At 48.9% G+C, this 27,438-nt stretch overlaps 2 protein-coding genes across 5 annotated transcripts in view; one reads left to right on the top strand and one right to left on the bottom strand.

The window, feature by feature from the left end:
* LOC144126154 (run domain Beclin-1-interacting and cysteine-rich domain-containing protein-like) overlaps positions 1-1,611 on the bottom strand; it is a 33,099-nt gene extending 31,488 nt beyond the window's left edge. The window contains exon 1 of one of the 2 annotated variants that reach the window (XM_077660130.1): positions 756-1,611. In XM_077660130.1, coding sequence (XP_077516256.1) covers positions 756-1,083 — 328 coding nt within the window. In that variant the 5' untranslated portion in view covers positions 1,084-1,611. The remainder of the gene's footprint in view (positions 1-755) is intronic. The other variant, XM_077660129.1, reaches the window with a different exon arrangement.
* A 2,050-nt stretch (positions 1,612-3,661) lies between these two features.
* Positions 3,662-20,016, top strand: LOC144126153 (uncharacterized). Of its 3 annotated transcripts, XM_077660126.1 has the most exons (6): positions 3,662-3,805; positions 4,017-4,175; positions 4,600-4,729; positions 7,454-7,703; positions 17,474-17,885; positions 18,594-20,016. In XM_077660126.1, the coding sequence occupies exons 1-6, from the start codon at positions 3,792-3,794 to the stop codon at positions 19,891-19,893; spliced, it is 2,265 nt and encodes a 754-aa protein (XP_077516252.1). In that variant the 5' UTR covers positions 3,662-3,791; the 3' UTR covers positions 19,894-20,016. The 3 variants fall into 3 exon arrangements, with proteins under 3 accessions (XP_077516252.1, XP_077516253.1, XP_077516254.1); XM_077660127.1 differs by lacking the exons at positions 3,662-3,805; positions 4,017-4,175; positions 4,600-4,729 and adding an exon at positions 5,907-6,536; XM_077660128.1 differs by lacking the exons at positions 3,662-3,805; positions 4,017-4,175; positions 4,600-4,729 and adding an exon at positions 6,281-6,419.
* Positions 20,017-27,438: the final 7,422 nt, after the last annotated feature.

Raw genomic sequence — 27,438 nt, 5'->3', positions numbered from 1 at the left:
CCCTCACAAAGGGAATGCTTTAAATCTCCTAATTTCTACTTCCTGCATGCTACTCCCGATGAAAGTGAAGGAAGAAGGTGAGAAGAGGGAAAATAAAAAAGAAAAGCTGAAAGGTGAAATCAAGCATCCACAACACTTGCACACTCACAAAAACACAGGAACATCAAAGGGCGTCTATCAAACCCATGTCCCTAAGACAATCTAGTAAGGCTTTTGTCTCATGTGCAGCAGAAGCTACATCACTCCAGGGTCCAAGGACTTTGGAGAATGCAGAGCAGGAAAATACTTGTCATTAGCATGGCAATGCCAAGGACTACTGTGCACTCATGGCAAAGATGCTCTTTCCAATACCGAGAGAAAAGTGACATTACAGTGATTCCCATGCCTTTCACTGCATTTCAAGTCATGACACACTACATTATCATCGCCATCATGTAGTGAGTGTTTCATGATCACCTTTAAAGCGAATAATTAAAGTGGATAAGACATTGTACCATTCAACTGTATCAGTATTTTCAAGCACTGCTGCGCTCTTTATGAGAAAGCAGGCAGTTTTTGTAACACAGTTCTTCTCTAGTAGGTCAGTGTTGCATAATGCTGAAAGGCATTTTACTTTACAAGCAAGGTGCTGCAAGAAAACTGCATGTAAGCTAACAGACAGAGCATTCGAATGAGCCCCCCCTTCCAGGCGCAGTGCAGGGCACATTTTGGCGCTAGCACAGAGATCGAAACACAACCAAGGGCCAAGCATGAACCTTCGTCCAGGAAGCTCCTCCGCGCCGTAGAGCCGCCGGACAGCTGCGCCGGGTACGAGACGGATGTCCGCATCTGAGGCGGCTCGGACTGAGCTTGCGGTGGCGGCGGGTCGCACTGTATGTGGCCGGCCAAATCCGACCGCGAACGAACATGGTGCGCCTTCCTGCCACCGCGGCCCCGCGCAGCGGTCATGTTTCCCGCACTGCTCACAGTTCTAGCAAGGGAGGAAGACTGGTCACCGTCGCGCTCAGTTTCGTCGGCGTTGCTCCAGCGACGCTTCAACTGTGGACACCGCGCACCGTTCTCCAGTGCTCCTGCTGCTGCCATACCTGCAGTTCAACGTTATGCACCAGCTTTCGATCCTCCTCGCGTGTGGTCAGGCACAACATGCACGCGTCGAGTCGGTAGCACAAGAGGTGCAAGGTGCGCTTGGTCCGCACGATCACCTTTCCAATCAAGAGCATTGCCACGCCTGTTCATTACCTTTGGCCAGCGATATCGCCACCGACTAGCTCCAAAGGCACACAGTTCTTAGCCGTAGCACGTGACATCGACCGAGAAACCGTGTGATCACGAATTGGCTGATTTGCAGTGGTACGAGGTATGTGTAGAAACAACGTTGACAGTTTCATAATGCAGCGGCGACTTCTACGCCTGAATACGCTTGCTTCACGCATCCAGAAGTATTCACTTGAAATTCACAGAGCGTTACTAAAGAAATTGTCATGAGCCATGCAGGATAACGGCACATGAAGCCACCTGCGTGCGATAACTTGCATCGCACCTAAATTCGCACGCCCACCGAGCCACTCATACAAACTCGTACAGCCACCTAAAAAACACAAAAAAACAACCTCCAGTCTGGAAACAATGCTCACCCATCATCATTATTATAAATAGTGATGATGATGATGATCAAAATCAAAACTATCACCGCCGCTACAGTGAACTAGAATAACCACCGCTGCCACCACCACCACCAAAATTGGTTTGGAAATTACAAATTGGTTTTGGGGGAAAGGAAATGGCGCAGTATCTGTCTCACATCTCAGCGGATACCTGAACCGCGCCGTAAAGGAAGGCATAAAGGAGGGAGTGAAAGAAAAAAGGAAGAAAGAGGTGCCGTAGTGGAGGTCTCCGGATTAATTTCGATCACCTGGGGATATCTTTAACGTGCACTAGACATCGCACAGCACACGGGCGCCTTAAATTTGCATTTCGTCTCCATCGAAACGCTGCATGCCGCCGCGGTCGGGTTCGAATCCGTGTACTACGGATCAGGCCGAGCGCGCTAACCACTGAACCAACGCGGCGGGTCCACCACCACTGCATACGACGCATCATGAACAGCAACCGTCATCCGTTTGCCCGCTATACAGTAGAGCGAAACGCAAAGGCGCTCGTGTGCTGTGCGATGCACGTTAAAGATCCCCAGGTGGTCGAAATTATTCCGGAGCCCTCCACTACGCATCTTTCTTCTTTTCTTCTTTCACTCCTTCCTTTATCCCTTCCCTTACAGCGCGGTTCAGGTGTCCGCCGAGATGCGAGACAATTACTGCGCCATTTCCTTTCTTCAAAAACCATTTTCAATTTTGAGAACAAGTGAAAGAAGAAAGGAAGAAGAGGTGTCGTAGTGGAGGGCTCCGGAATAATTTCGACCACCTGGGGATCTTTAACGTGCACTGACATCGCACAGCACACGGGCGCCTTAGCGTTCTGCCTCCATAAAAACGCAGCCGCCGCGGTCGGGTTGGAACCCGGAAACTCAGGATCAGTAGCCGAGCTCCCTCACTACTGAGCCACAGCGGCGGGTCACTACCCTACCTCGTAACGATTTCGCTACCTAGTAACCTACCCTAGAGCTGGGAGGCTGCCCTGCTCGACTGCTCTAAGTTAGAGAGCCAAAGAGCCCTCTTCGCCAGGGCCCGAATGCCGCGGAAGCCAAAGGGGTCCCGGACTAAGGACCTCTCCAAGAATTTTGTAAGGGGCTGGCCCTTAATGATAGGTGTAACGTTAAGAGACCGGAAGCAGGCACAGTGGGCGGGGGAACAAACGCGTGTTAATGGCATCCTCCGTTTCAAACATCATGTTCTAATCATGTGCAACGCTGCCAAAGCTAGCGCTCTTTTTTGCCCTGCCTGCATCCTCGACACAAAATAGTGCGTTGCTTGTGCTGAGCGAAAAATAACAAATGTTTTGCCGACAGGCTTCGTAGATCATACATCATCGAAATCAAGAGAAAGAAATGGGCTTGGGCAGGGCATGTAATGCGAACAGAGTGGATTCCAAGAGAGGGCAAGCGTAGCAGGGGGCGGCGGAAGGTTAGGTGGCCGGATGAGATGATATGAAGTTTGCAGGCATAGGGTGGGCGCAGCTGGCAAAGGACAGGGTTAATTGGAGAGGCATTCGCCCTGCTAGAGAGAACTAGTATCTTCTAGTTTAGTTCACTCTGTAGACCTGCAGTGGCCGTAGTCAGGCTGATGATGATGATGAACAGCCTTTCCCGTGCGCATGTTTTGTTTAGTTCAAGCAGTATATTAACTCTACGGTTCAAGCAGTTTATTGTAAGCCCAGGCAAATGGCACAGATGAAAATGGGTGACCTAGCAGACAATATTTTATATTTTGAGGCAATGAATGATTCGTACTTCAAAAACAGTGGATGTCGTGTTGTCTGCCTCGTCCCTTGGCCGCTGCCGCCGCTTGTTCTCAACGTGAAGTAGTCCTCCTTGCGCCTGGTAGTTTATGCAAACACTTCATAATTTTGTAGATTAAGTTTAATCTTGCAGTAGTAACTGCAGCGCTTGTGCTATAAATCATTATTTTTTTGCTGAGTAAGATATAATTCCCCCTTATTTTCAGAATACCTGCGCATTGATACATCGCTTGATCGAAGGGTGAAAAGGCCGCGCGACCGCGCTCGAGTGCGCGTCTCGCTGCAGTCAGTTAGTCCTAGCATTGATCAGTGCCTCTGTGCTTCGTGTAGTACGCCGTGCTAACGGCGGATAACTACAGCACGGTTGGCAAAGGCGTCACATGAATCCTTTGACGTAGGTACAATTTGTCTGCCGAATTACGCTGTTCTTGCGAACTCTTGTAGACGTGGCACCTTATGGGGCGAGGTTCCTTCGGATTAAGATGGAGCATTTAATCGATCGCTCTTGTATTGGGTGCTGTACTCCATGGAGCACAGAGCGTCGGTTGAAAGTTGATTGCCTTTTATTTATCAATCCGTTATGCGGATTCATGCTTCTCCCACAGCAATGTCAAGAATATCACCAAACTCAACGAAACCGAACTAAAACTCGGAGTTACCGAAAAAACATCTTGGCACAAGAAGTATAAAGACAGCGCTTGGATCTTCATCGGTGGTTTGGACTATCAGCTCACGGAAGGCGACGTGATCTGCGTGTTTTCACAGTAAGTGTGTGCGTAACAGTTCGTTTGGTTTCGCTGTGAGGAATGAACAGCGCGCTGAAAAGCGCTCGAGTTACGAATAAAAATCGGCATTATATAGCTAACAATGCAGAACACATTTGAGGCTACGCCATAGCGAAGTAGGTTCTCAAACGATACTAATTACCTCTGCCGACTCATGCAACTCAGCTTTTTAATAAGAAGGATTGCTGATGGCCGAATTGCTTAAAGTAGGATTGGTAACGTGGAGTTACGTGCGGTTTGCTTCAGTTTAGCTCCTACTTTGCACCACCTTAGCTTGACTTAAGCATTCATTATGAAAATCATTCTTCAGGAATTATGCCAAATTACTCTGCTTTTGGTTTCTGTACTTCTTTCTATGCTTTTGATGCACACTTGAAACTACCACCATTTTTCAATCGTTCAGGTACGGAGAGATTGTGAACATCAATTTGATCCGGGACAAAAAGACAGGGAAGTCGAAAGGGTACTGCTTTCTCTGCTACGAAGACCAGCGTAGTACTGTTCTCTCAGTGGACAACCTTAACGGCATTTCGGTAAGTGCTCGTCCTTTGCCAGTCTTGCCAGTTTCACTGGTACGCAGGTTTTGTTTATATCGGTACGTTAAATTTTCACATGGCCAGAAAGAACAAGTCAACATTTTAATAAGTGCATACAACAAGCATGCTAGTACAATAGCCACCTATTTTCTTTTGAATATATGCAGCTGGTAAAGCTTCTCGTAGTTAAGTGCCTTGTACCATTGAGGGTTGTCTGCCAGAGCTGCACCCTGACCTTTTGGCTGATTTCTGTCGCTTGCTCCTGCCTGTACTGCACTTTGATAGTGCTGTTCTGCTCTAATTTGATAGATGTCACACGAACAAAACACCTTGTGTCTTTGTAGAATGCCTTATGGCATTTTGTTAAATTCATGTACTCTACTGCATCATCTAATGCTGTTAGGTCATTACTACAGGTATGTGGCGAGAATTTATCATACTGTGAGCACGCTATTCTTTCTCTGTGTGGCAAAGCCTGCGTTTTTCACCCATATTATTTCATCATGTAATTTTCAATAAAAAGGTACTGGAAGGAAGAACAGAAGTCCTTTTGAATGTGTTGAGCTCTTGCTTAGTTCAATAAAATGGTACTGGAAGGAAGAGCAGGAGTCCTTTTAAATGTATTGAGCTCTTGCGTAGTTTCTTGTCTGTGTACAGGATTTGTAAAATTGTCCACATATCAAGTCCTATTAGCATTTCTGTTGCCTCAAAGCCTTTGGAGCAACAATGCTCCCTTGTTCAGGGGCAGACAACTTTGTTTGGTGGTGATGCTAGCTCCCCTTCATTTTTCCTATTGTAAACTCTGGTCAAGTACATGGACTGAATGGTATCCTTCATCTGCGACTGGCGGAGAAAATTTCTTTAGGCAATTCCAGCTCACTACTGTGAGCTCTCTCGCTTTGGCTTGGCTTGCTTTCTCTTGGTGTCTCAAAGCCTCATGTGACTTCCCCTTGTTCTGCAAAGCCCTTGTGCGGTGTGTGCTGAACAGGTGAGCCCCGCCAGGGTGCTTCTACTCCGGTGAGTTGGGGTGGTGTTGCTTTGCGGCATGGCGGCAATGATTTCTGTGGCCAGCAGTGGGTCTTTGTGGGGTTCTGCATCTGGTCCATTGTGAAGTGGCTGCAGGAATTGAGGACGAGTCTTTGACGCCGCCACTTTTGGCACTGCCCCTTTCCAGAGTCGCAAAAGAGCGACATGCACAGGGGTTGATTGAGCCGGCCTGCCGCCGCTCGCCGCCTTCTGCGACGCTCTTTAAAGAGGGCGATGGACGAGCGGGTGGCTGCGCTCGCTCGGCCGCCACCGGAAGGCCTCCCTCGCCGGCACGGGACGCGAGCCCGTCTGGAGCGGCAGCCGCACTGCTGGCTGCGCCGTGAGCTGCAGAGGCTTCGCCCCCCGTGTGTTTGGGGCAGGGCCTGTTTTGGGGGTGGGCCCGTCCCGTCCCCGACGCGGGTGGTGGCCCCGCCAGCGAGGGAGCTGGGACGCCTGGTTCGGCAGCCTGTCTGGAGCAGCAGCCATGCTGTTGGCTGTGCCGTGGGCTCCACAGTGGCTTCTCTGCTTCCCCGCACACTTGGGGACGGGCCCGCCCCGTCCCCCTCCGCGCCCACGGGGGCTCTGGCCGCCCCCGTGCTGGGAGGACAACTAGGCGCTGCGCTACCACCGCACAGCTGAAGCAGTCGGCACCAGCACGACGGTGCGAGCTCTCCTCCTCAGTGGCTAGCGTGTCACTTTGAAGATGCCGTGGCCTGGTCATTGCTGCGCCCCACACTGCCCTGCTCCAACAGCACCAAGAGGGGGGGTTTGCAGACTGGTGTGCAGGTTTTTTTTTATGCAGGATGCAAGGCACACTGGCACCGGGAGGCTGCAGAAACCATGTGGCTTGCCTTCAGATGTGACATTGGCTTTTGCATGCTGAACAAAGCCACGTTTGTTACGAATGTGCGAGTCTAACTTGGTACACAGCCTTATCTGTTTGGAAGAAGTGCTCGCCAGTGGTTCAGAAGGGCATTTGTTTCACATTAGAGCCAGTTTAATTCACCAGCACATCTCGGTATGGTTCAGAAGCCACACACTCAGTGCCAGTGTGTCACACTGTGAGTGCATTTGAATTTGTAGAGAACCAAGTGGTTGACTTCAGTGGGTATGTCTATCCTACTGCTTCTTTTTGAAACTTGTAAATGGGAGCCCCCCTCTTACACTTGCTACGGATTGTTTCATAATTGACTGGTTCAAGTTTGGCAGCTTGAAGTTTGAATTTGCTTTTGTCCATGATCAGACAGAACTACATTTTGTATAGCAAGGCAATGCTGTTCATCACAGGTATGCATACTTTGCACACCATGAGATGAGTTCAAAGCAAGGCCAGCTTGAATATTGCTTACAAAAGCATTTTTTTTCTTTGGGTGCCTTAGTGTTGTGCACTATTGGCACCAGATTGCTTTTTGCAGCCAATTCTTAGAGCTGAGCCTTTTTTTTTTTTTGGCACGTGTTTGGTAATTGGCATTACATATAAATCAAGTGACTTTTTATGGTGCCCTATTCATAACGTGCTTTTAAAGCTTACAAGCTCTGGGCCTTGCTTTTAACGTTTGTATCTGTGCAGTTAGGCTTGGGAGGATGGTGGAGGTTAAGCATCTCGGAGAGGGCAGGAAAGGGGGGTTGGGGGGCATGCCGAAGGGAAGGGGGATGCCCTGACTTGTGCCTGGCATCCTCCCTCCTGGTTTCTAGCTGTGCAAGCGCACCATTCGTGTGGACCACGTGGAGAACTACAGGCCACCCAAGGACTCTGAGGACCTCGACGCACTGATGGCAAAGCTGCACCGTGAAGGCTGCGGCCCTGAGACGGTTGCACGAGATGAGCGCAAGTCCGAGGACGACTCTGAGGACGAGATTGGGGCTGAGGATGGCCCACAGAAGGGGCCACCCCCAGCAGACAGCCGTGGGGATGACCCTGAATACACCAAGCGTCTCAAGAAGGGTGAGCAGACCCTCCCTTGAACAAGGAAACCTGTGTCTGGGCTTGCGGTTGCTGCTTCTTGTGAGCAGGAGGCACAGACCTCATGGGGCTCTCTGGGAAGTAGCTTGAATGGAGGAAGTGTTCGAAATAGCATGTGGCTGTGGCCAATCAACATGCGTGGGGTAGGCAAGTTTCTTTGGGGGCGAGGCAGCTTCCTTGGTTAGACTCGCTCTTAACACTGCCTTTGTGTCGGTAGCTCTAACAGGCCTGCATTTGTTGACCTCTGCCAAGTTTTTGCTAGAATGCTGGCAAAAAAATCACTCTTTGCCGTGGTCATGTCTGGTCCTGCTGTATTATATGCTATGGTAGTTATTGCAAGGGCTTCCTTTACTGTAAAAACATGGCACTGCATGTTCATTTAGTTCTTCATCACCGTTGTAGCACGCTGGGACATAGTGAGAGGGAGCACTTTGAACACCCTAGGTAGTTAATGTAGTTATTTTTGAAATCAACTGGATAATACTTCTGGTTATTTTCGTTTTTCATTTAAAATATCGGACATCTTTCTCAGAAGGAAGCTTTGTGTAAAGATACGTTAAATGCTAAGAACAGCTTATTCTAGGTCGCTCGATTCTATTTATAGAACAACAAATCTTCACATAAGAACGGAGCCCTGCTTGGCATTGTTCATTTAGTCTGAATTACAAAAAAGAGTGCAAAGCACAAAAAAACAAAGACGCTTTGTCGCCGCAACATTCTCTACTTTTTATTGGCCATCTGGCTGCAGTCTGTTTAGTCGCGTAATGGCGATGCTCATACTTTTTCCCTCATAATCCAGTGCCGAGGTGCAATCTAGAAAGATTTGTGGATGTGCCATTCACTCTCTGCAGCTTCTCCACACAGAAATATATGTCCAGGCAAATTGATGCCACAGACGCTTGTTTGAGGCTTGTCTTTATAGCCTGTTGCCTAGCAGAGAGCCATCCAATGCTCTGTTGCAGTAGTGCTAGTCCATAAAATCGTTTTGCAGTTCGTGCGACTTGCATCCCTGATGTACAACTCAGCCTTACCAGTCAGGCTGGAAGCAAAAGAAGAAAAGGCAGTGCTGTGACAAAATGGCGCTTGAGAGTTACCTTGTCCAGGCAGAAAAACAATATGAGCTGCTGCTTTGGCTGCTGTGGTAGGGTGGCTAGAATGCACCAAAGCAGTGTGAACTTCTTGGCTCCACTGTGGCCCTTTTCGGTCCCCATTTTCTGGTTTTCAGTTGTACATCATGCTCAGACGTTTGGTACAAAAAAAAAAATATTTTTAGATGAACGTTTAGGTTAAAGCGATGTTTCCAGGCTGAAAAAAATATGACAAGGGGACCAATTATTCAATTGCACTAAAAAGAAACCACAGTTTTCAAGAACTGAGCTCATAGTCCGTTAATGTTATAAAGAATGTGGCATTTGTTAGGATAGTATACTTGATAGTCTGGCTTTGTAAGCATTAATTTTAAATCATGAAAACCAGTCTTACTCCGACATCTGTAAAGTGCACCAGTGCAAGGCACCGCCTACTAAGGTGCTTAAATACCAAGATTTTATTGCATATTTTTTTGTTTTGTTCAGTTCATCTTATAGGGAGACCACCTGACTTCACTAGCAGGAACAAAAATAAAATTGATGGGATGTTTACCTTAGTGGTAATATGAACTTCAGAGGCATCTAGGGTGCTGCATAATGCCAGTTGGAGTGCTAACTCTGGGCGGGGTGCCTTTTGTTATCTTTGCATTTTCGGACCAATCAGTGATTACCATTGGCCCATCAGTGTAGCACATTATCATGATATCATGCATTACATCACTTCATTGTGCCCAGTCAGCTTAGCACACTACAGTGACAGCATGGGTAACGTTGCTCCATACTGACCAACAGGCATAACATACTGCACACGGTGTGTTGCAACACTCGCGGCAGAAATGGGAAACGTGATCTCAACTGCTGTCGCTGTAAAGGTTGGAATGGTGAATAGGTTGGTCAATGCAAGCTGTGAGCTGCCAACATGCACTTAAAGGGCAACTCCTGCATTCTTTCTAGCTTCACATATTTTGCTGAAATGTTCTCTGCCCTTTTGTGACCCTTAGTGCCTAATTTTGCCGCCGGGCGGCATTTTGTTGCGGTGCAAATGAATTTTAAAATTCCCATTTAGTGGCCTCAACGGGGACAATTTCTACGTTTAATTTTGCATGTGTGGCGTCGAAGTTTGCATGCCTATCGATATTTGCCCTGCATTAGCTGAAGGACAAAATTTTGAGCTTGTTGTTGGTCATGTCATAAAAATAATAATCCAGGCTGTCACAATTGTCAGATTAGCCAACCAACGCATACACGATATATTTTGCATATTTTGCGACAGTATCCATGACGTCATAGTTTGGTTGAAGGTTTACTCGTTTCTGCCATTTTTCCTTTTATGGAGGAAAAAGGCTAAGGCGCCCGTGTGCTGTGGGATGTCAGTGCATGTTAAAGATCCCCAGGTGGTCGAAATTATTCTGGAGCCCTCCACTACGGCACCTATTTCTTCCTTTCTTCTTTCACTCCCTCCCTTATCCATGGTTCAGGTGTCCAATGATAGATGAGACAGATACTGCGCCACTTCGTTTCCCCCAAAACCAATTATTATTAATTATTATTAAAATAGGAGTATTTCTACTAGGTGTATTGAAGAATGTTTTTCTTTTTTTGTGGTGGAGAGAGGGGATTCTAAGGAATGTGGTGTGGTCATCAACTCAAAATGTTGAAACACCGCCAGAAATGCCCTTTAAGGTGACTGGTATGCTGTAGCAGCACCGAAAGGACTGACCTACGCTGCACTTGCATACTGTGCACAAGGACAGTTAGGTTCCAGTGTACACTTGAGATGAGATGCGAGACAATTGCCTTCGTTTCATCAGCATTCGGAGCATTATGGTGGTTTTAACATCATCTATCAGTTTTTCAAGTGTCATGGCTAACAGTGTGATGGTGTGCCCTTGTGATTTGTGGGGAAAGTGGTTTTGTTTTCATTTATTTTCACTGATTGGCCTGGATATTCATCGTTTTGTCAGGTTTGCCGTATGTTTGGACGTGAGAGCGCACTGATGCTTCGTGGAGATACAAATGAAGAAATTGGGCACTTCATTTGTGATTTTCTCACATAACACTGTTACCTTTTCACGCAGATAAAACTTTGGTAGAGTTCTTGAAGGCCAGCATAGCATAGCATGGCTCTACATTTCTAGCATAGCTTTTTTTGCTCTGTTGGTTTCCCCCTTCATCGTCAAGGTTGGCATAACTGTGCCCACTGCAGGACAAAGGCCTTTCCTATTGACCTCCAACAAACTGTCCTGTGCCGGCTTCAGCCACCCAATCCCTGCATACATCCTAATCTCATCTGGCCACCTGACTTTCTGTTGTCCCATACTACATTTGCCTTCCCTTAGAATCCACTCCCCCTGAGTGACCATTGGTTATCTGCTGTCCAATTACATGCTCTGCTCATTTCTTCATTTTGAGTTCAACTAAGATATTGTTTGCGTGCATTTGTTCCCTCGGTCCCTTTAATGCACACATTTGGAAGCCTCGTGTACTGTTGCTGAAAGGGCTGCAGCAAATGACACTGCATGCACTGTTGAATCAAACGCCTTTACAGAACTAACACGAGAAAATTAATATAGTCTCAGATATCAGCCGTGCACTCAAAAGAAGCTGCAGGATCCTTGTTGTTGTGTTTACTGGCACCTGTGTGCTATTTGCATTGCGGTTGTTTTCTGCAGTAAATGTAGAAAATGAAATTTGAAGAATTGTTAAAAGGAGAACTGTTGCATATATTTTTGAATTTTGTTTCTTTTATCAGATGCACATTAGCCTCATAATTGTGGTGTGGGACTTCTCTGCAAAAGTACCAGTGTTCTGGGTGATAACTGTGCATGGTGAAGAACCCCAGGTAGTCAAATCTAATTGGGATCTCTCCATGGTGTCTCGCATGGCTCATGCGCAACTTCAGGACACTAATCCCCATGAACTAAACATACCATACCCGCACCTACCTGGAGTAGCATGCCAGGCCGACAACCAGGCAGACCTCTCCTTTTCCATTAAAGTCCCTCCTCCCTCCCCTCCCGCATCTACTTCAGCGCAGTGTATATTACGTATCACATTTAGTTTGTACCTAACGTGAATGAATTTTAAACGACTAGCCTTTTTAATCATGGGATTTTACCTACTTTGCGGCCTTCTTGTTATTTAGAATCCCACATCTTTATTTGAAACGCTCAGTAAAAAAAATTTTGTGCCTTGCTGCTGTGTGTTCTGGTGCTTCAATTTATTTGATCCTATATGGAAATGCTCAAAGCATTCTTCTTGGAGAAAGGCTTGGTGTGCTTGATGCATGTCGTGCTCTACAGTACTGTTCCTGTTCTGGCACCATTAGTTTCTCTTGAGTGATGAGATCTGGTGGCTAATGGAGCAGCATCATTGTGCTCCTAACAAAGTCCATCTTTACCTTCAGCGAACTTGCACGAGCTAATTTTGCTCTTGCAGGTGTCAGAAACCTTAGGGGGATTGAATGCAGCAAGAAAGTGTGAAACAGAATCGATGCATTACTGGATTAGTTAATTAGTTTCTGCTTTCATGTGGGGTCAAGAAAAGAAAATGTTTGAAGCACTGTCGCTAGGGGACTCTAAAGGATCTGCAAAAGAAAAGGGTGGGGGAGAAAGAGCCAGTGATTAAAAATTGACGGGGTGTGAGAGAGCTTGGCATTCATTGCTCAGCACGTTACTACCAGGCCTGCGAGTCTTTAGTACTATGTGTGCCAGCAGAGTGACCAGAAAAGGCTTAACTGTACTGCCATTTATTGGGCCAGCTTCAGTTGAGAACACTGATGTCAAGGAGCACCATGGCTAGCACAGCTGATGCTGACACAGGTTCATAAGTATAACACACCAGCTGTCCTACACACTGCTCTATGCTGTCGAGTTTCCAGGGTTAAGTTGATTTTTCACTGATATCGTATTGCATATTTAGCAAACCTTTTTTTTAGCATTGATGCTTATGTTGTCAAATGCTGCACTTTTGAGCTAGTAGCAGCATTTTAAGTGTTAAATGTTATATGTTAAAATACATTCTAATTGTATTTTGACTGGCATTTTCTGTGAAGCATTCATGCATGCAGAGAGAAATGGGACCACATACGTATCTTAGTGTCCAGCATCAGTACTTTTTTAAGCATTTCTTTTTTAGAATTAGTGAATCCTGAACCTGCACGAACCTCATCAGGGAGATGCTGTAAGGCACGTGTGCGCTTACCTCTGTTGTAGTCTAGCAGCACTACCCTAATGATTAGCTTGGAGAAGCTAGTGATGTGGAGTGGCAGTTATGAACTCGTGGCAACCTGATAAAATTATCGCATAATTTGTTGGTTGTAAAACTCCAGAGATATGATGCTAGGCCTCAAACAGCAAGCAACTCTAGTTACAGTGTAGAATGAACAGCTGTAAAACGCGTATAGATCATGGGTCTCCGTTCAGGACAGACACGGAAGCAACCTGTAATTTGCCCAGCTTATCAGATGATAATTAACCGTAACCTGGGCCTTTCACGGCTCACAGCGTTTACTTTTTGTGCTAGGTATGCTGCTATATTTACTTTTGTTTTCTTTGTATGTGCTGGATACAAGCTCATTACTTCTTTCTTGGCAGAGCTTGGCAGAGAAAAATGGTTAATTGCTGGTACCTTTAAAGATGCACAACAGATGTAGAACTGCTCCCTCTGCTCTGCAGTTCTCTGTGTTCCATTCACAGACAGTGGTAAGCAATATGATGGTAGAGCCCTGTAGCACTTTATGCATCTACTTCTGGCTCTTCAATTTCTGTGCCCCATCATACAAGGCAGGGTATATATTGGCAGAGAGCTTGCTGTAACTAAAGAGAAACTGAATATAAATATAAGTTGGTGTGTATCGATAGGGTACCGCATTCCAATCATAAAGAGACCACTCTCGCCGAAAGCGGTGCAAAAAGTCAAATACGTGTTGTCATCATTGCTTGATTTCTCAAGTAAAATGCATGCCATTCACTTGAAATATATGTCAACCAGCCAGCCTTTTCAGTAAGGACGTCAACATTTTGAATTTAATGGCAGGAAGATTTTTAAAGTCCAAAATTCTCACCGATAAATGCATCTTTTTCTGCCGTACAAATGTGAATGTAGCCAGAGAATCAATTTTTTGCTAAGAATAATTGGACGGATTCTCCTTAGTGCCCATGGTTAAGACTGGGCTTTGACGTCAGTGTAAGTGCTTTTAGTTTGAACGTTATTGAAGCAACCTTAAGAAACATTCGCTGTCAGAAACCTGTGCACTCATCAGCTCAGTGGAGGCAGGCCTTTCGAAAAGAATGGTTGCCTTGTATATTCTCTGCCTTGGCTCAGTGTGAGCGCATTTATCAAGCATGGATTGCTTCTATATGCATTGAGTGCTAAGGCTGTACTTCATGCTTATAGAAAGTTGATTCTGATCCTTGCAATTGTTGAGTGGCAGGTTCTCCTAAAATAGGCACTGGATTCTGCACAGAAACAAATGTACAAGTTTTTTTCCTGCTTAGTGAGTTGTCATGTAGGTTTCTGCATAGCCTGCAGCATGCACACACCTGCTTGTGCTGCATGAAATATTGCTAGGTCTTAACATTAATTCATCTTTTGTCTCTGTGTGGGGTACAAATATTTGCATTTAAACCTGCATTATCATGGTTCAGGGCTTCAATATGCAGCATTTCACTACCAGTGCTTGTGTAGCAGCCATGCCTAGGCACTAGGAATAACTAATACCACAAGCTGAGTCATAAGCTAGGTGGCCAGTTTTGCTCCTAAGCCATTTTCTGTGCCAAACTCGGATGTTCATTGCTATATATATGCTTTCCGACTCTTGGAAACTGTGCCTGGTGCTCCGTCGCCAGCATAATAAAGCGGAATGAATTGGCCTGATTCCTTTGTCCTTGTCAGGCTTGCTCTAATACATTGGTACGCTGCCCTTAAGTCGTGAGGGTGAATTAAGGATGCTCTTATTATATTGGTGCTTTATGGTGAAGTTTTACTTAGGCATGCTTTTGAAGGAAAACGGGGGGGGGGGGGGGTTAAGGCTTATTCAAGCTTAACAGCAGATTGTTGTAACCATCTCTGCCAAGTTTGGCAGCTATGTGATGTCATTTCTGCACAGATAATTTAAGTTTCAAAATTTTCATGAGTTCATTTCAGAGGATTACTATAGTCAGCACTGCATTTGTGCAATCACAAAGCTTTGCTCACACATTGCTGCTTGCTTCCCACTTGCTTAACTTAATTAGCTTGTACTCAGTCATTTCAAGACATTTCACAGTCATCATACACAGTCAGTGTTTCATGCATTGAACACGTTTACTAGGGTGCTTTTCTCAAAAGTTGAAAGCTTAATTATGGTAGCCATTGTGTGAATGGGGCTGTTGGAAGTTGCTTATTATTGAAGAATGAGCAATTAATATAAGTAAAGCTTCATTAATTTGACCTTTATTAATTTGGAAACTTGGGTAATTCAGACTGCCCGTAGAGTCCTAACCAGCACCCATATGTCTATGGCATCAGGCACTTGTTGATTAATGCTGCCTGGCTGACACCAGTTAATTCTGACAGGCCCATGAAAGGGAATTGTGGTCAGGTATGGCCAGTAGTATAAGCGGTCATATCCTTCTTGAAAGCCTGAATTGCAATGTGCATTGTTGCCCATGCACCTCTGATGTGTGCGCAGTGGCAGGTGTGACAATTGCAGAGGCCCCCTTTGCTAGGAAAAAAAAAGGTACCCTGGACGCATGGTTTTGCTTTCACTTTTTTTTAGCTTTGCATCAACCTCCAATAACGTTGTGCCAGTGCACTTTAGAGATCCCGAGGTGCTTTAAATTACCCTGGAGGCCTCCCCTACAGCACCTCTTTCTCTCTTCCTTATTTCATTCCCACCTTCATCCTTTCCCCCATGGTGCACTTTAGGTATCCACAGGGTCGTGAGACAGTTACTGTGTCTTTTTTTTTATGAAAACCAATTTTAGTTTATTGGCTATCAGTTGTGTGTCAGCCGATTGAGCCCAATTGCAACACTGTTTAGGATGCTGACTGGCGCATCGCCAGCCATTTCTTCTTTAAAGGCATCTCATCATTAATCGTTGCAGGCCTGGCATGCATTTCCCTTCCTTTCGTCAACGTGGTGCTTCTGTTTGTCCTGTGCACTGAAACTACACTCATCACGTGCTGTTCTGTATTGGTCTGGTAAAGCCTTCTCGTATGTGACACGACGTGTGAGGAAGCTCCGTTGCCATAGTGTTGCATCATGAAGGAAGCCGTGGAGATGCTGACCTTTATGGAGCAGTTTTGCTTTGACACTCATGGCTGTGAGCATTTGTTGGAACTACAAGAAGTTGTTACCAGGCATTTCCTATATAATGCGCAAACAGCTATTACAAGGATTGTATTACTGCGCAGTGTTTGTGTCCCCTTGTGTCTTCGTACGTGTCCTTTGCACTGTTTTAAGAATAGGGGCAACTATTATAGGGTTTTAAGGCATGAAATATAATTGTGGTCACATTTTGACTTTCCCTTGTCAAATCTTCCACTGTACCATATCCACTCATTTTTGTCCATTCGCCTACATGGTGCACTGTGCTAAGGTCAGTGCACCCTTGCGTTGTATCCTTGCTCAGCCCCTGTGCTTATCCTTTGCACATTTTAGGATGCAGAACGTCGTGGAATGAGCCAGTATTCCTATATGACTAGCACCGTAATAGATAGGCTTAAGTGGGTGGCCGCCTAACCAAAGCAAGTCTGACCTGACCTTGATATAGCAGACGAGCACCTATACACCTACAGGCATAGATAACCTCAAGGAATATATGGAAACCACAAGACGGTACCTGCTGTATGAAGGAATACCTCTACTGCATTTCATGCTATAGAGTAGTGCATGTATGGCACAGATTAACTTGCAAGCTTTTCACAGAATACATTTGCCGTGATGGAAAAGGTTTTCGGCAGTCTGTTAGAAACCGTATGAAAATTTGAATGTTTTTCTTCAGTCCCATGGCCTTTTGGGCTTACTTCAGGGCAGTAGTGAAGAGCAGTGCTGGCTTTGTCTATGGACACACTTGCCATGCAGTACATTGTCAGCGCTGCACTTAATCCACTACATCCCCGACTCAAGAATGCTTGCGAACCAAACCACAACTTCTCGCTTGAGGCTGGTGTGTGCAAATACCACATGCGCATCTATATGGGCTTAGTAGCACTGCATCCAATTATTGTCTCGCAGTTTGTTGCGTCATTGGTCCAGCAAATGCTGGTCATGAAGGAACAAGCATAATTGAACTCTTCTCTTGTTTCTGCAAAGCATGCCATGGACAAGGAGGCAAGGGTCTTGAACTGGATGTTGCCCGAAAAAGGTCTATTGCCATTGAAAGTTATGTCATGGTCTTCATTGCACGAAGTGATGCACCACTTTTTTTTTTTTTTTGGCAAGTAATGGGAAATAGGGATAAGGTGCTTGATCATGTGGCTGCATGCTGAAGACTTGATTTCATTTAGGCTTCACTTGGGTTAGCCTCACCTGCTGAAACATACACCAGCCTTTCACAGGTAATGCAAGTGCTTCTCACTGGGCTCGTGTACAGGCTGCATGCATTTTTAATATTTGCCTTTTAATGAGGCAGATTGTGGGATCAGATTAACTGTCTGCCCTCTCTTGTGCACTTACAGAGAAAAAGAAACTGAAAAAGGAGCGCAAGAAGAAAAAACGCCTCAAGCGGGAGAAGCGCAAACTCAAGCGTATGGCTGCTAAGACTGGCAGCAACAGCAGTAGCCACAACCAGCCAGGGTCCGGTGGTGGAGGGGGCCAGTCATCCGAGTCTGCAAGCTCCGGTGATTCTGGCAGCGCTTCTGACAACAGCCCTGTGCGGCCACAGTCACCGCCATCTCAGCAGGGTGGTGGAGATGGCCCGCCGCCTGCAAATGGTTTGCCACGCCCTCCAATCACAGGCATTCAGAGTAGACTGGTCAAACTTGCCATGGCCGATTATCCCCTAAGTCCTGTGCGACCCCGGTCACCCAGCCCTTCGGATCGGAAGCGACGTACACCACCTGCCGGCTACCGCTCTCCATCTTTCCAGCGGTGAGTGAGTGGTAATGCTGAATGCAGCCTTGAAGCACAGTATGATGGCATTTAGGTCAAGTGTGCATGACAGTCTGATTACAAGACCACGTTTTGTGTTTTTGCATTTTTGAAGTGTAACCACAAAGGCGGCTCACTAATTCCATTGCTTCATTGTCCTTGTGCCTAAACAGCGCAGTCACCTTACTGAGCAATGATCAGCTGCATTCTCATTTGCGCGTTGCCGGGAGGGAGCAAACAGGGTCCACCCTGTCCATTAACTTTGATGCTCCTTAAGGCTTGTGTTGATGGCACTGGTGATATCATTCAGTAGCAGCAAAAACAACTTAACAGCCAGCAGCAGTTTTAGTGGCAGTGACAGTTCTTGAAGCCATGGCTAAGCAGTGCTTTTATCATAAAATGCATGTTTCTTTCCAAGACTTGCAGAAGAGATAGCTTGGACAGTCGGAATGTCAGCATATAAAGGAGCTAAGGCCTCCACACACTGTACAAAGCTTCAGAGTCGGGCAGCTTTAAAAAAATATATATGCGGCTTCCGTGCTCCTTGGAAGAGAAGAATGACTTTTTGTCCTGTTGTAGGGTGAGGAAGTGAGCGACATTTTACTCTCTCTGCTGCACTGTGCTCGTGGTGCTTGCCTAACTTGTCAGGTGTGAATATCGTCAGAATGCAAAAATGCGCATTTCTTTATATAACGTTCTTCTGTGCAGGAGATCGCCATCGCCGCGGCAGGCTCGCCCGCGAAGCCCGCGTAGAACGCCGAGCTCACCGCGCCGACGATCACCGAGTCCCCGCAAACGGTCGCCCAGGCGCTCACGAAGCCCACGCCGCCGATCGCCTAGCCCGAGACGTCGATCACCAAGCCCACGTCGCCGATCGCCTAGCCCGAGACGTCGATCACCAAGCCCACGTCGCCGATCGCCTAGCCCGAGACGTCGGTCACCCAGTCCAAGACGTCGGTCACCCAGTCCGAGACGTCGTTCACCCAGTCCGAGACGTCGTTCACCCAGTCCGAGACGTCGTTCACCCAGTCCGAGACGGCGTTCACCCAGTCCGAGACGTCGGTCTCCCAGCCCGAGGCGCCGCTCACCCAGCCCGAGGCGCCGCTCACCCAGCCCGAGGCGCCGCTCACCCAGCCCGAGGCGCCGTTCACCCAGCCCGAGGCGCCGTACACCTAGCCCGAGACGCCATTCTCCCAGCCCGAGGCGTCGATCTCCAAGTCCCAAGCGACGTTCACCCAGTCCTCGGAGGCAGTCACCAGGCAGGCAGTCTGCGAGTCCGGCGCAGCGATCAGCGAGCCCGCGCCAGCAGTCTGTCACTCCGCCACCGCCACCGCGTCACACTTCCGCAAGTCCGGTTAACCAGCGCTCGGCAAGTCCGCGGCCGCGCTCTCCGAGCCCGCAGCGTAGCTCTTCCAGCCCAAGGCGCCGTACGCCGAGCCCCCCACGCCGGCGGAGCCCAAGCCCGCGTAGGAGGTCGCCGAGTCCGCGCCGGCGGACCCCGACTCCTCGGCGGCGCTCCCCGAGTCCGCGACGGCGGTCCCCGACTCCTCGCAGGCGTTCCCCAAGTCCGCGACGGCGTTCTCCAAGTCCACGACGACGTTCCCCAAGTCCGCGCCGCCGGTCCCCAAGCCCTCCGCGACGCCGCTCTCCCACTCCGCGCCGCCGATCGCCGAGCCCCGCGCGCCGCCGGTCGCGAAGTCCACGCAGGAAGTCACGGAGTCCACGGCGGCGGTCCCGCAGCCCGCGGCGCCGCGTCAGCCGCAGTCCTCGCATCCGGCGATCACGCAGCCCTCGCAGCCGACGGTCCCGCAGCCCGAGGCGTCGCTTGTCGCGTAGCCCGGTGCGCACCAAGAGGAGCCGCTCGCGGCGCCGGTCGCGCTCGGTGCGTCGCCGGAGCCCCCGTCGCTCGCGCAGTCGTTCGCGGCGTGCCTCGTCACGCAGGAGGTCTCGCTCGGGCAGCAGGCATCGCGGCCGCAGGTCACACAGCCGGGACCGGCACCACCGCTGACGACCAGTCTCTCCCTGCACCCACCATCTCTGTCTTTGCCACCCGTTTTACATGTGTTCCTCGTAATAAAGCTTCGCCAAGCGTTGCGGCCCATTGTCACTGGAAAAGGTCTGAGTTGTTTTCACTGGTGCTCCGCTTCGCTGTCCGTGCTGGTTTCAACTCATGGGGCCTCCTCGGAAGCGGCATATAGTTAAGGCTGCCCGCGTCAGGCGGTTTGTGGCGTCCTCAACTCGTGAATCTGAAATGGGCAAATGGCATCATTTTTTGGTTCAATGATTCCCCAGGTGGAGCAGGTTTGTAATAAGGGAGTAATTACGCGTCCGCATCCACCGGAGCGCAGCCATATGGCTACAAATCTATGCAGTTTCGACAGTAACTTCGTAGTTGAAAAATTGTCTGTCATGGGCACAAACCCCGGAGAAGGACGAATTTTTAATGTTAGCCAGCCTGGTAGAACAACTGCCCCGGTGAGGTGGTGGTCTCGGGTTTGGCTTCCAGACCAGGGCGAATTTTTCTTCAACTACCATATGCTAGCCTTCCCGGTTAGCTCGGCCTGTAGATTGACTGCCCCGGCGAGGCGGTGGCCGCATGCAGGTTCTAACCTCAAACCAGGACGAATTTTTCAACTACGAAGTTTCTGTGAAAGCTGTATAGCTTTCCTTTCTACTTAGGGCTGTGCTTGGGTGGATGCTAGCAAGCAATTACACCCTTACAAATTTACTCCCACCTTGAGGAATATCCCTTATCATTATACCAACACTGTTCCCACTTCGAGTTCATCAGTTCGCTCTTGCCCTACCATATGCTGCTGGCCATCCCTGTTAGCTCAGTTGCTGGAGCAAGTGCCCCGATGAAGCAGTGGTCCCGAGTTGGAATATGGGCCAGGACGAATTTTGCCCAGCTGCGAAGTTTCTGTAGAAGCTATATAGCCTTCTTTTGTAGCATAACACGTCATTTTTTTTATAATCCTCCGACTTTTATAACCTTGCCTCTCCACCACCCTCACTTCATTGTTTTCTTTCAAGCATATGAGCCTTGTTAAAGGGGTCTGCTTTCCTAAGTCTTAACCCTCACTTGTAGCAGTTTTGACGTTTGAGATAACTATCATATGGCCGACATGCTGACCGCACCGAGTTGTAAACAGGTAATAAAATCCTCAACGTGCTATGTGGTGAGTGCAACACGAGCAGAAGAGGCCGCGATTGTTCTCGCGGCCTCGCATTCCGATTCAAACTACGTAACCACCGACTCGCGAGGGGCCTGTCGGAACGAAGAACAAGGCTGCACTCCCTTCCTAGTCTATCGAATCTACCAAAATTGCATACAGGATACGGACCCCTCACACCGTTACCTTATATGGGTTCCTGCTCATCACGGGTTGGCAGGAAAGTAGGCAGCAGCCGCCCGCGCGCTTTCTCACCGGGCTGGTTTCTCTCCCCACCCGATCAGGAACCTGATTTTAAAGTGAGCCAGCTAAAGGTCAAACCCCTTACGGCGCGGTTCGGGTGTCCACCGATATATATGAGCCAGTTACTACGCTATTTCCTTTCCTCAAAACCGGTTCGGGTGGTGGTGGACAATATTTATTTAAGGCTAATTACAGGAGAGAGTGGGGACTGGCCTTAAGGGCCAGCCCCTTACAATATTCTTGGAGAGGTCCTTAGTCCGGGACCCCTGTGGCTTCCGCGGCATTCGGGCCCTGGCGAAGAGGGCTCTTTGGCTCTCTAACTTAGAGCAGTCGAGCAGGGCAGCCTCCCAGCTCTAGGGTAGGTTACTAGGTAGCGAAATCGTTACGAGGTATGGTAGTGACCCGCCGCGGTGGCTCAGTGGTGAGGGAGCTCGGCTACTGATCCTGAGTTTCCGGGTTCCAACCCGACCGCGGCGGCTGCGTTTTTATGGAGGCAGAACGCTAAGGCGCCGGTGTGCTGTGCGATGTCAGTGTACGTTAAAGATCCCCAGGAGGTCAAAATTATTCCGGAGCCCTCCAATACGGCACCTCTTCCTTTCTCCTTTCACTCCAACCTTTATCCCTTCCCTTACAGCGCGGTTCAGGTGTCCAACGATATACGATACAGATACTGCGCCATTTCCTTTCCCCAGAAACCAATTATTATTTAGGTAGCGTGCGTTGTGCTTTCGCTTAAAAAAAAATACTGCTAAATTTCGCACGCGGGCGAGTTCATATATCATTGCATCTGCATACTAACCTCGCCCGATGCCAATCCGCCCGCCACGTGGACCTGCCTGAGCACTTGGGGAAGACCGACAACGAGGCCGTCAACAGCTTAGCCCGAGGTTTTAATACATCGGGCACGGGCGGCCTCCGCCTCGAAGTTCTCCCGGGAACGCATGCACACACCACTGAGCTGAGGGACAGCTCTACCCCCCCCCCCCCCCCCCCCCACTCCATCCCTCCCTCGACAATTATGAAACCCAATGGCGACTCCTCCAGACGCGAACCCTCCCATCCCCTTATATTAGTTCCCGCTACCACCAAACCCTCACCAACCGCTCCTGCACTCTGCGCTACCACCCCACTGCCACCCTCGCCCACATCCTATTCCGATGCCCGGCGGATCCTCCGCGGGGCCTGGAGCACCTCACCACCTGGAGGGGACTGGGAGACCCTGCTACGCTCTGAGGTCTCGGTCCGGCAGAAGACCGCCACCGACCGGGCTGCCGACGTCATCGACCGCAGGAACATGAACGTTTTGAGTGTAGTGGGGCCGTGAGTGGGCCCAGGGTCATAGTAATAATTGGGTTTTGGGGAAAGGAAATGACGCAGTATCCGTCTCATATCGTTGGACACCTGAACCGCGCCGTAAGGGAAGGGATAAAGCAGGGAGTGAAAGAAGAAAGGTGTCGTAGTGGAGGGCTCCGGAATAATTTCTACCACCTGGGGATCTTTAACGTGCACTGACAGCGCACGGGCGCCTCAGCGTTTCGCCTCCATCGAAACGTAGCCGCCGCGGTCGGGTTCGAACCCGGGTACTCCGGCTCAGTAGACGAGCGCCTTACCACTGAGCCACCGCGGCGGGTGCCTAGGGTCTGCATTCCCAAACTAGAGTGTAGGGGGGGGGGGGGGGGGCAGGGTCTGCATTCCCAATCTGTTTGAATAAAAAAGTTTTTACTACTTACTCGCCTCTGAACATTTCACTGGCTAACTGCTGCTATGACTTGACACAAGGCGTCGGCATCGGCGGAACCTTCCACAAGTGCCGCTGCCGATCACCGAGAACGCGACAGCCTTTGGAAGCGACAGTCGAGGTCTTTAACAATCGAAGGGGACCAGCAGTCCAATTGCTTAAAGGAATGCCAGGCGAGATCTTTGACAACAGAAGATCATCATGAATTGTGTGTCGCACTTCAGCTATCATGCTGTTCCTGAGCGACAGCACAAAACACGCATGAATAAAAGCACATTTTCTCAATAACTGTTCTTTCTTAATGGCACTGAAACACGGGTCAGCGCGCATGCATTCCTGCATTCGGCGTCGCATGCATGGAGTGCACAGCAAATTTTTAAAGCGGTCGCGTTTCGAGACTCCGAGTTATGCTGGTTCCATGGATAAAATCCTAGAAGGCAGCCTCCAAGTACTGATCCGGAGTTCCCGGGTTCGAACCCGACCGCGGCGGCTGCGTTTTTATGGAGGAAAAACGCTAAGGCGCCCGTGTGCTGTGCGATGTCAGTGCACGTTAAAGATCCCCAGGTGGTCGAAATTATTCCGGAGCCCTCCACTACGGCACCTCTATCTTCTTTCACTCCCTCCTTTATCCCTTCCCTTACGGCGCGGTTCAGGTGTCCAACGATATATGAGACAGATACTGCGCCATTTCCTTTCCCCAAAAACCAATTATTATTAATTATTATTAGCCTCCAAGTGGTTGCTGAGGCAGCGGTCGAATATCGAGCGTTAACACACCTAACATAGTCACCGGTTCGAATCCCTGCCGGGAGCTAGACTCTAACTTAACTAGTAAGTTTATGCTGCACGAAACGCTGAGTTGTATGACACCATCAGAAACATCCTGCGGCAAACGGTTGGCCCACAAATTTTACACGAGTGGCCTGAGTTTGACGCCTGCCAGACAGGAATATATAGACGGGATCGACATAATTTAGTTCCGAGTCGTGGTGTTTGGTCATCACGCAGCCGCCTGTTATTTTATTCTATTATGTAACCACCTCGGTTACCATGCAGTGATATGTTCTATAGCCGGCGTTATAGCAGGTGGCAGGTCAGATCGCAAATTCACAACGCCTAAAAGCCACCTGCCACGGTATGCAGGTGGAGGCTTCACACAGACGCCGGACAGTTTTCGCCGTCATGACCTTCTAAATGATCTCGCATTAAAAAAAGATTTCGTTTTCTTTAATCGGAGGATTCGCCACGCGAACTGGTTTAAAATGTTCCCTCCGTAGGCGCTAAAAGGCAACCTAAAGAGTGGGTTAAATGTGAACCCTTGCACTAATGTAATCAAAACGTTAATGATAGAGACAGTAGCGCACAGCAATGCGTCATCCCGTCAGTAACTAAAGAGGAAGTAAAGAAAGCCTTAGGAGCAATGCAAAGGGGAAAAGCAGCTGGTGTGGATCAGGTAACAGCAGATCTGTTGAAGGACGGAGGGGAAATTGTGCTAGAAAAACTAGCCACCCTGTTGTTGTTGTTGCCTCAAATACGAGGCAGCTCCCTGTATACGCAATCTTTTATGACCTCGACCGTACCAGAGGCTTGGAAGAACGCGCGAACAGATAAGCTTCGCTGGCCACTTCATTAGAGCATTGCGCCATCACTGCAGCACAACACCCCGCGCGCTGAACTACCATTTTCTCGCGCTGCGTTTGGGCATCGTCGTCTTCATCAACTTCCATTCGGGCAGCGCGAACAATCAGCTTCGCTGGCCACTGCATTAGAGTGTACGCCATCGCCGCAGCCGAACGCCCCGCGTGTATGCTTTCGCATTCACAGCACGTAAGCATAGTCACAAGTGCCCTCCGTAATTTCTGGTACATAAAATACCCGGTTGAGGTTGGGAAAGGGGAGGCCGTGCTGCGGATTGACAGGAGGACGATGGATTTCATATAGCCAGCCGGTAGCTCTTGGGCCGCGGCGAATACGTCCGCCCGGGCTGTGGCCCTGGCTCTAACGGTATTTTAATCGCCCGGCAGTATAAGCCTTAATTTCATAGTTTTCCAGCGCAACGGCGCATGGCCAAAGAAGGGTGTAGACGACGGACGAAAACAAGAACGAACACAGTGCTGCTTAAACTTCTGTCAGTCTTGCAAAAGCGTTTCACATGCGCCTACGACGGCGGAACAGCACCAAACAAGGCACTCGCTTCTAAGGGGGCCACACTCTTCTTTATGCAGAACCCCAGGAACCTAGCACGGTACGTCGCTCTTGCGATGTTGGTCTGGTTCACGTTCACACCCTGAAGAACGGAAACACTGAGGAAAAGAAAGCCCGCGATGTATAAGAAATAAATGTACTTCAGCGGAGTTAGTTGTTGGGGTTGTTGGTATTGTAGGCTTAAGTTCATAGTTTTCCAGCTCAACGGCACATGGCCAAATACCGAACTAATTCCCCAACTAGCCCACAATTCTACTGAAGGATAAGCCTGCGGCGATCTGAGCTCATGAGCACGGCGCGCTCTGCAAAACTTGTTCCTGCGGGCCCCTCACCCACGACTGGTGGCTTCATCACTGGTAAGAAGAGATCAGCAGTGCCAGCTGCTGCGCGCAGGACACTCGGCCGACTCGGCGGACGCCATGTTTACGAATGACGGAGCATCACTTCGGAGCAAGCTATAGAGTTAGAGCAGGCCTCCGCAATGCTGTGTCCGTGCTGGCTTTCCCTGCTGATTTGACCAGTGAATGAAATTCTCACTGTACTTTCAAATCAGCACCTCGAACTACCTTTTCAATTACTGCAATAATTCTTCAAAAAATGACCTCAACACCACTCAAATACTTCAGGGACTATTTGTTGTCTTCCTTGACCCTGACTGGACGAGAGAGCTGTACGTATACCTTTCACACTGACCCTGACTGGAACTCTACCTTTCACATTGCTGCAAACGACTTGTGAGATGAAGTGTACCTAGAAGCCGACGCCCTGAGGGCACACATTTGTCATCTTTCCCGGGTTCCCTCTCACCATATTAATTGCCAGCCTTCCTATTTCAAGGCCGCGTACATCGTTTGAAAACACAATTAATGCACATCGCGTTATTCCGCCGTCCCAGTTGACCTCTCCATTGTGGAGCCTGCACCATACCAGGCATCAGGAAGAGTATACGGTCCATTTGTCGCCGACAGAATTAAAACAAGTCACTTTTGGATATTTGCATGAGCACCACGGACACCGGCTGCACGTCTAAATCGACGGCGGGCTCATTCCCAAAACACAACTCCTCTTGTTATCGGTATGGCTGATAACCCTAAATGACCCCGTGACGCCTCCCGATTCGCACTCTTCGTGGTCAGGCGCGAGCTCCGGGACCCTGTATTTGCATCAAACTCATTCCGCTAGCATACGCCCCACGACAAGCCCCAGCGACATATAATTGAAGTCAACATTAGTGAGTCATGGCCGTGATTCCTCTGTGAGCGCCTGGTCCCACGGTCGTCTGGGTATGAAGAATGTTTGCAATGCCCTCTTTTGACATCCCCCTTTTGTACCGCTTTGCCGCGACCGATCAGTGTACGGACGTCGAGTCAACGTGGTAACCACTATAAATGTTTTATTTTCAAATAAGTGTAAACACACATAATCCCGACCCTTCACTCCTCCTCCAATGACAAAATTGCAGAGGTCAGACGATGTCATGCACTGCCGTCTGCGTCTTAACTCTGAGGTTCCCAAAGCGAGAGTTGAAAGACCGCATTATTGTTACGCTGAACAGGCCTCGCTTCACGAAGTGACATCAACGTGATGCGTCTTCACTGCGTCAGGGACGGCTTATCGGAAGTCGCTACGAACAAGCGGTTTGCCATACAGAATGTGGCTAGCCTGCGTGGAAACGCATACACAGTAGCAGCAGCACTGCTGCGCGCTGCTGCTTCAACTCGATCGCTTCACGTAAGAGCGGTTTCTGATTGGCTGGCGCCTTTTTTTATCGGCCGCTACGATTGGGACACCGTCTCGTTAATCGTCGGTGGTGGCTTGTGTCTCATCTCACATCAAAGTCGTTTCGCGAATGCGGTCTCCCTTGCAAACCCGATGCGGAGCTCGGCAGTCCGTCGGTGTTAACTGCATGCAGCCGCTCCCTCCAACACAATAGAGGCCTGCTGATGTCAGCGTGACAGCGGAATGATAGAATAAACCCCAAAGAAATCGCAGTTGTAGTATGCCCTGCTTTTGCAGCTATCACGGTTGCGAAACGCAAGGTTATTTGAGGTCATCGCAAACGCTCGTGTCCCTGTCGCCTCGACATAACGAGCCTGCAACAGTTCGCGGCCATCGGCGCACCTACGATATGTCCGTAATGGTGAGGTGCCAGTTTAATACAAAGGAAACTGTTCGGCTAGTGTGTCATGCATTT

Source organism: Amblyomma americanum, chromosome 3 (genome assembly GCF_052857255.1).
Source record: "Amblyomma americanum isolate KBUSLIRL-KWMA chromosome 3, ASM5285725v1, whole genome shotgun sequence".
Taxonomy (NCBI): Eukaryota; Metazoa; Arthropoda; class Arachnida; order Ixodida; family Ixodidae; genus Amblyomma; species Amblyomma americanum.
This window is presented reverse-complemented; position numbering and strand designations above follow the sequence as displayed.

What these genes read in the sequence shown, in the direction of transcription:
- LOC144126153 (XM_077660126.1), top strand. An exon ending in ACAACCTTAACGGCATTTCG is followed by an intron (nt 4,730 to 7,453) that starts GTAAGTGCTCGT and finishes CCTGGTTTCTAG; the next exon opens with CTGTGCAAGCGCACCATTCG. An exon ending in CGCTCTCCATCTTTCCAGCG is followed by an intron (nt 17,886 to 18,593) that starts GTGAGTGAGTGG and finishes TCTTCTGTGCAG; the next exon opens with GAGATCGCCATCGCCGCGGC.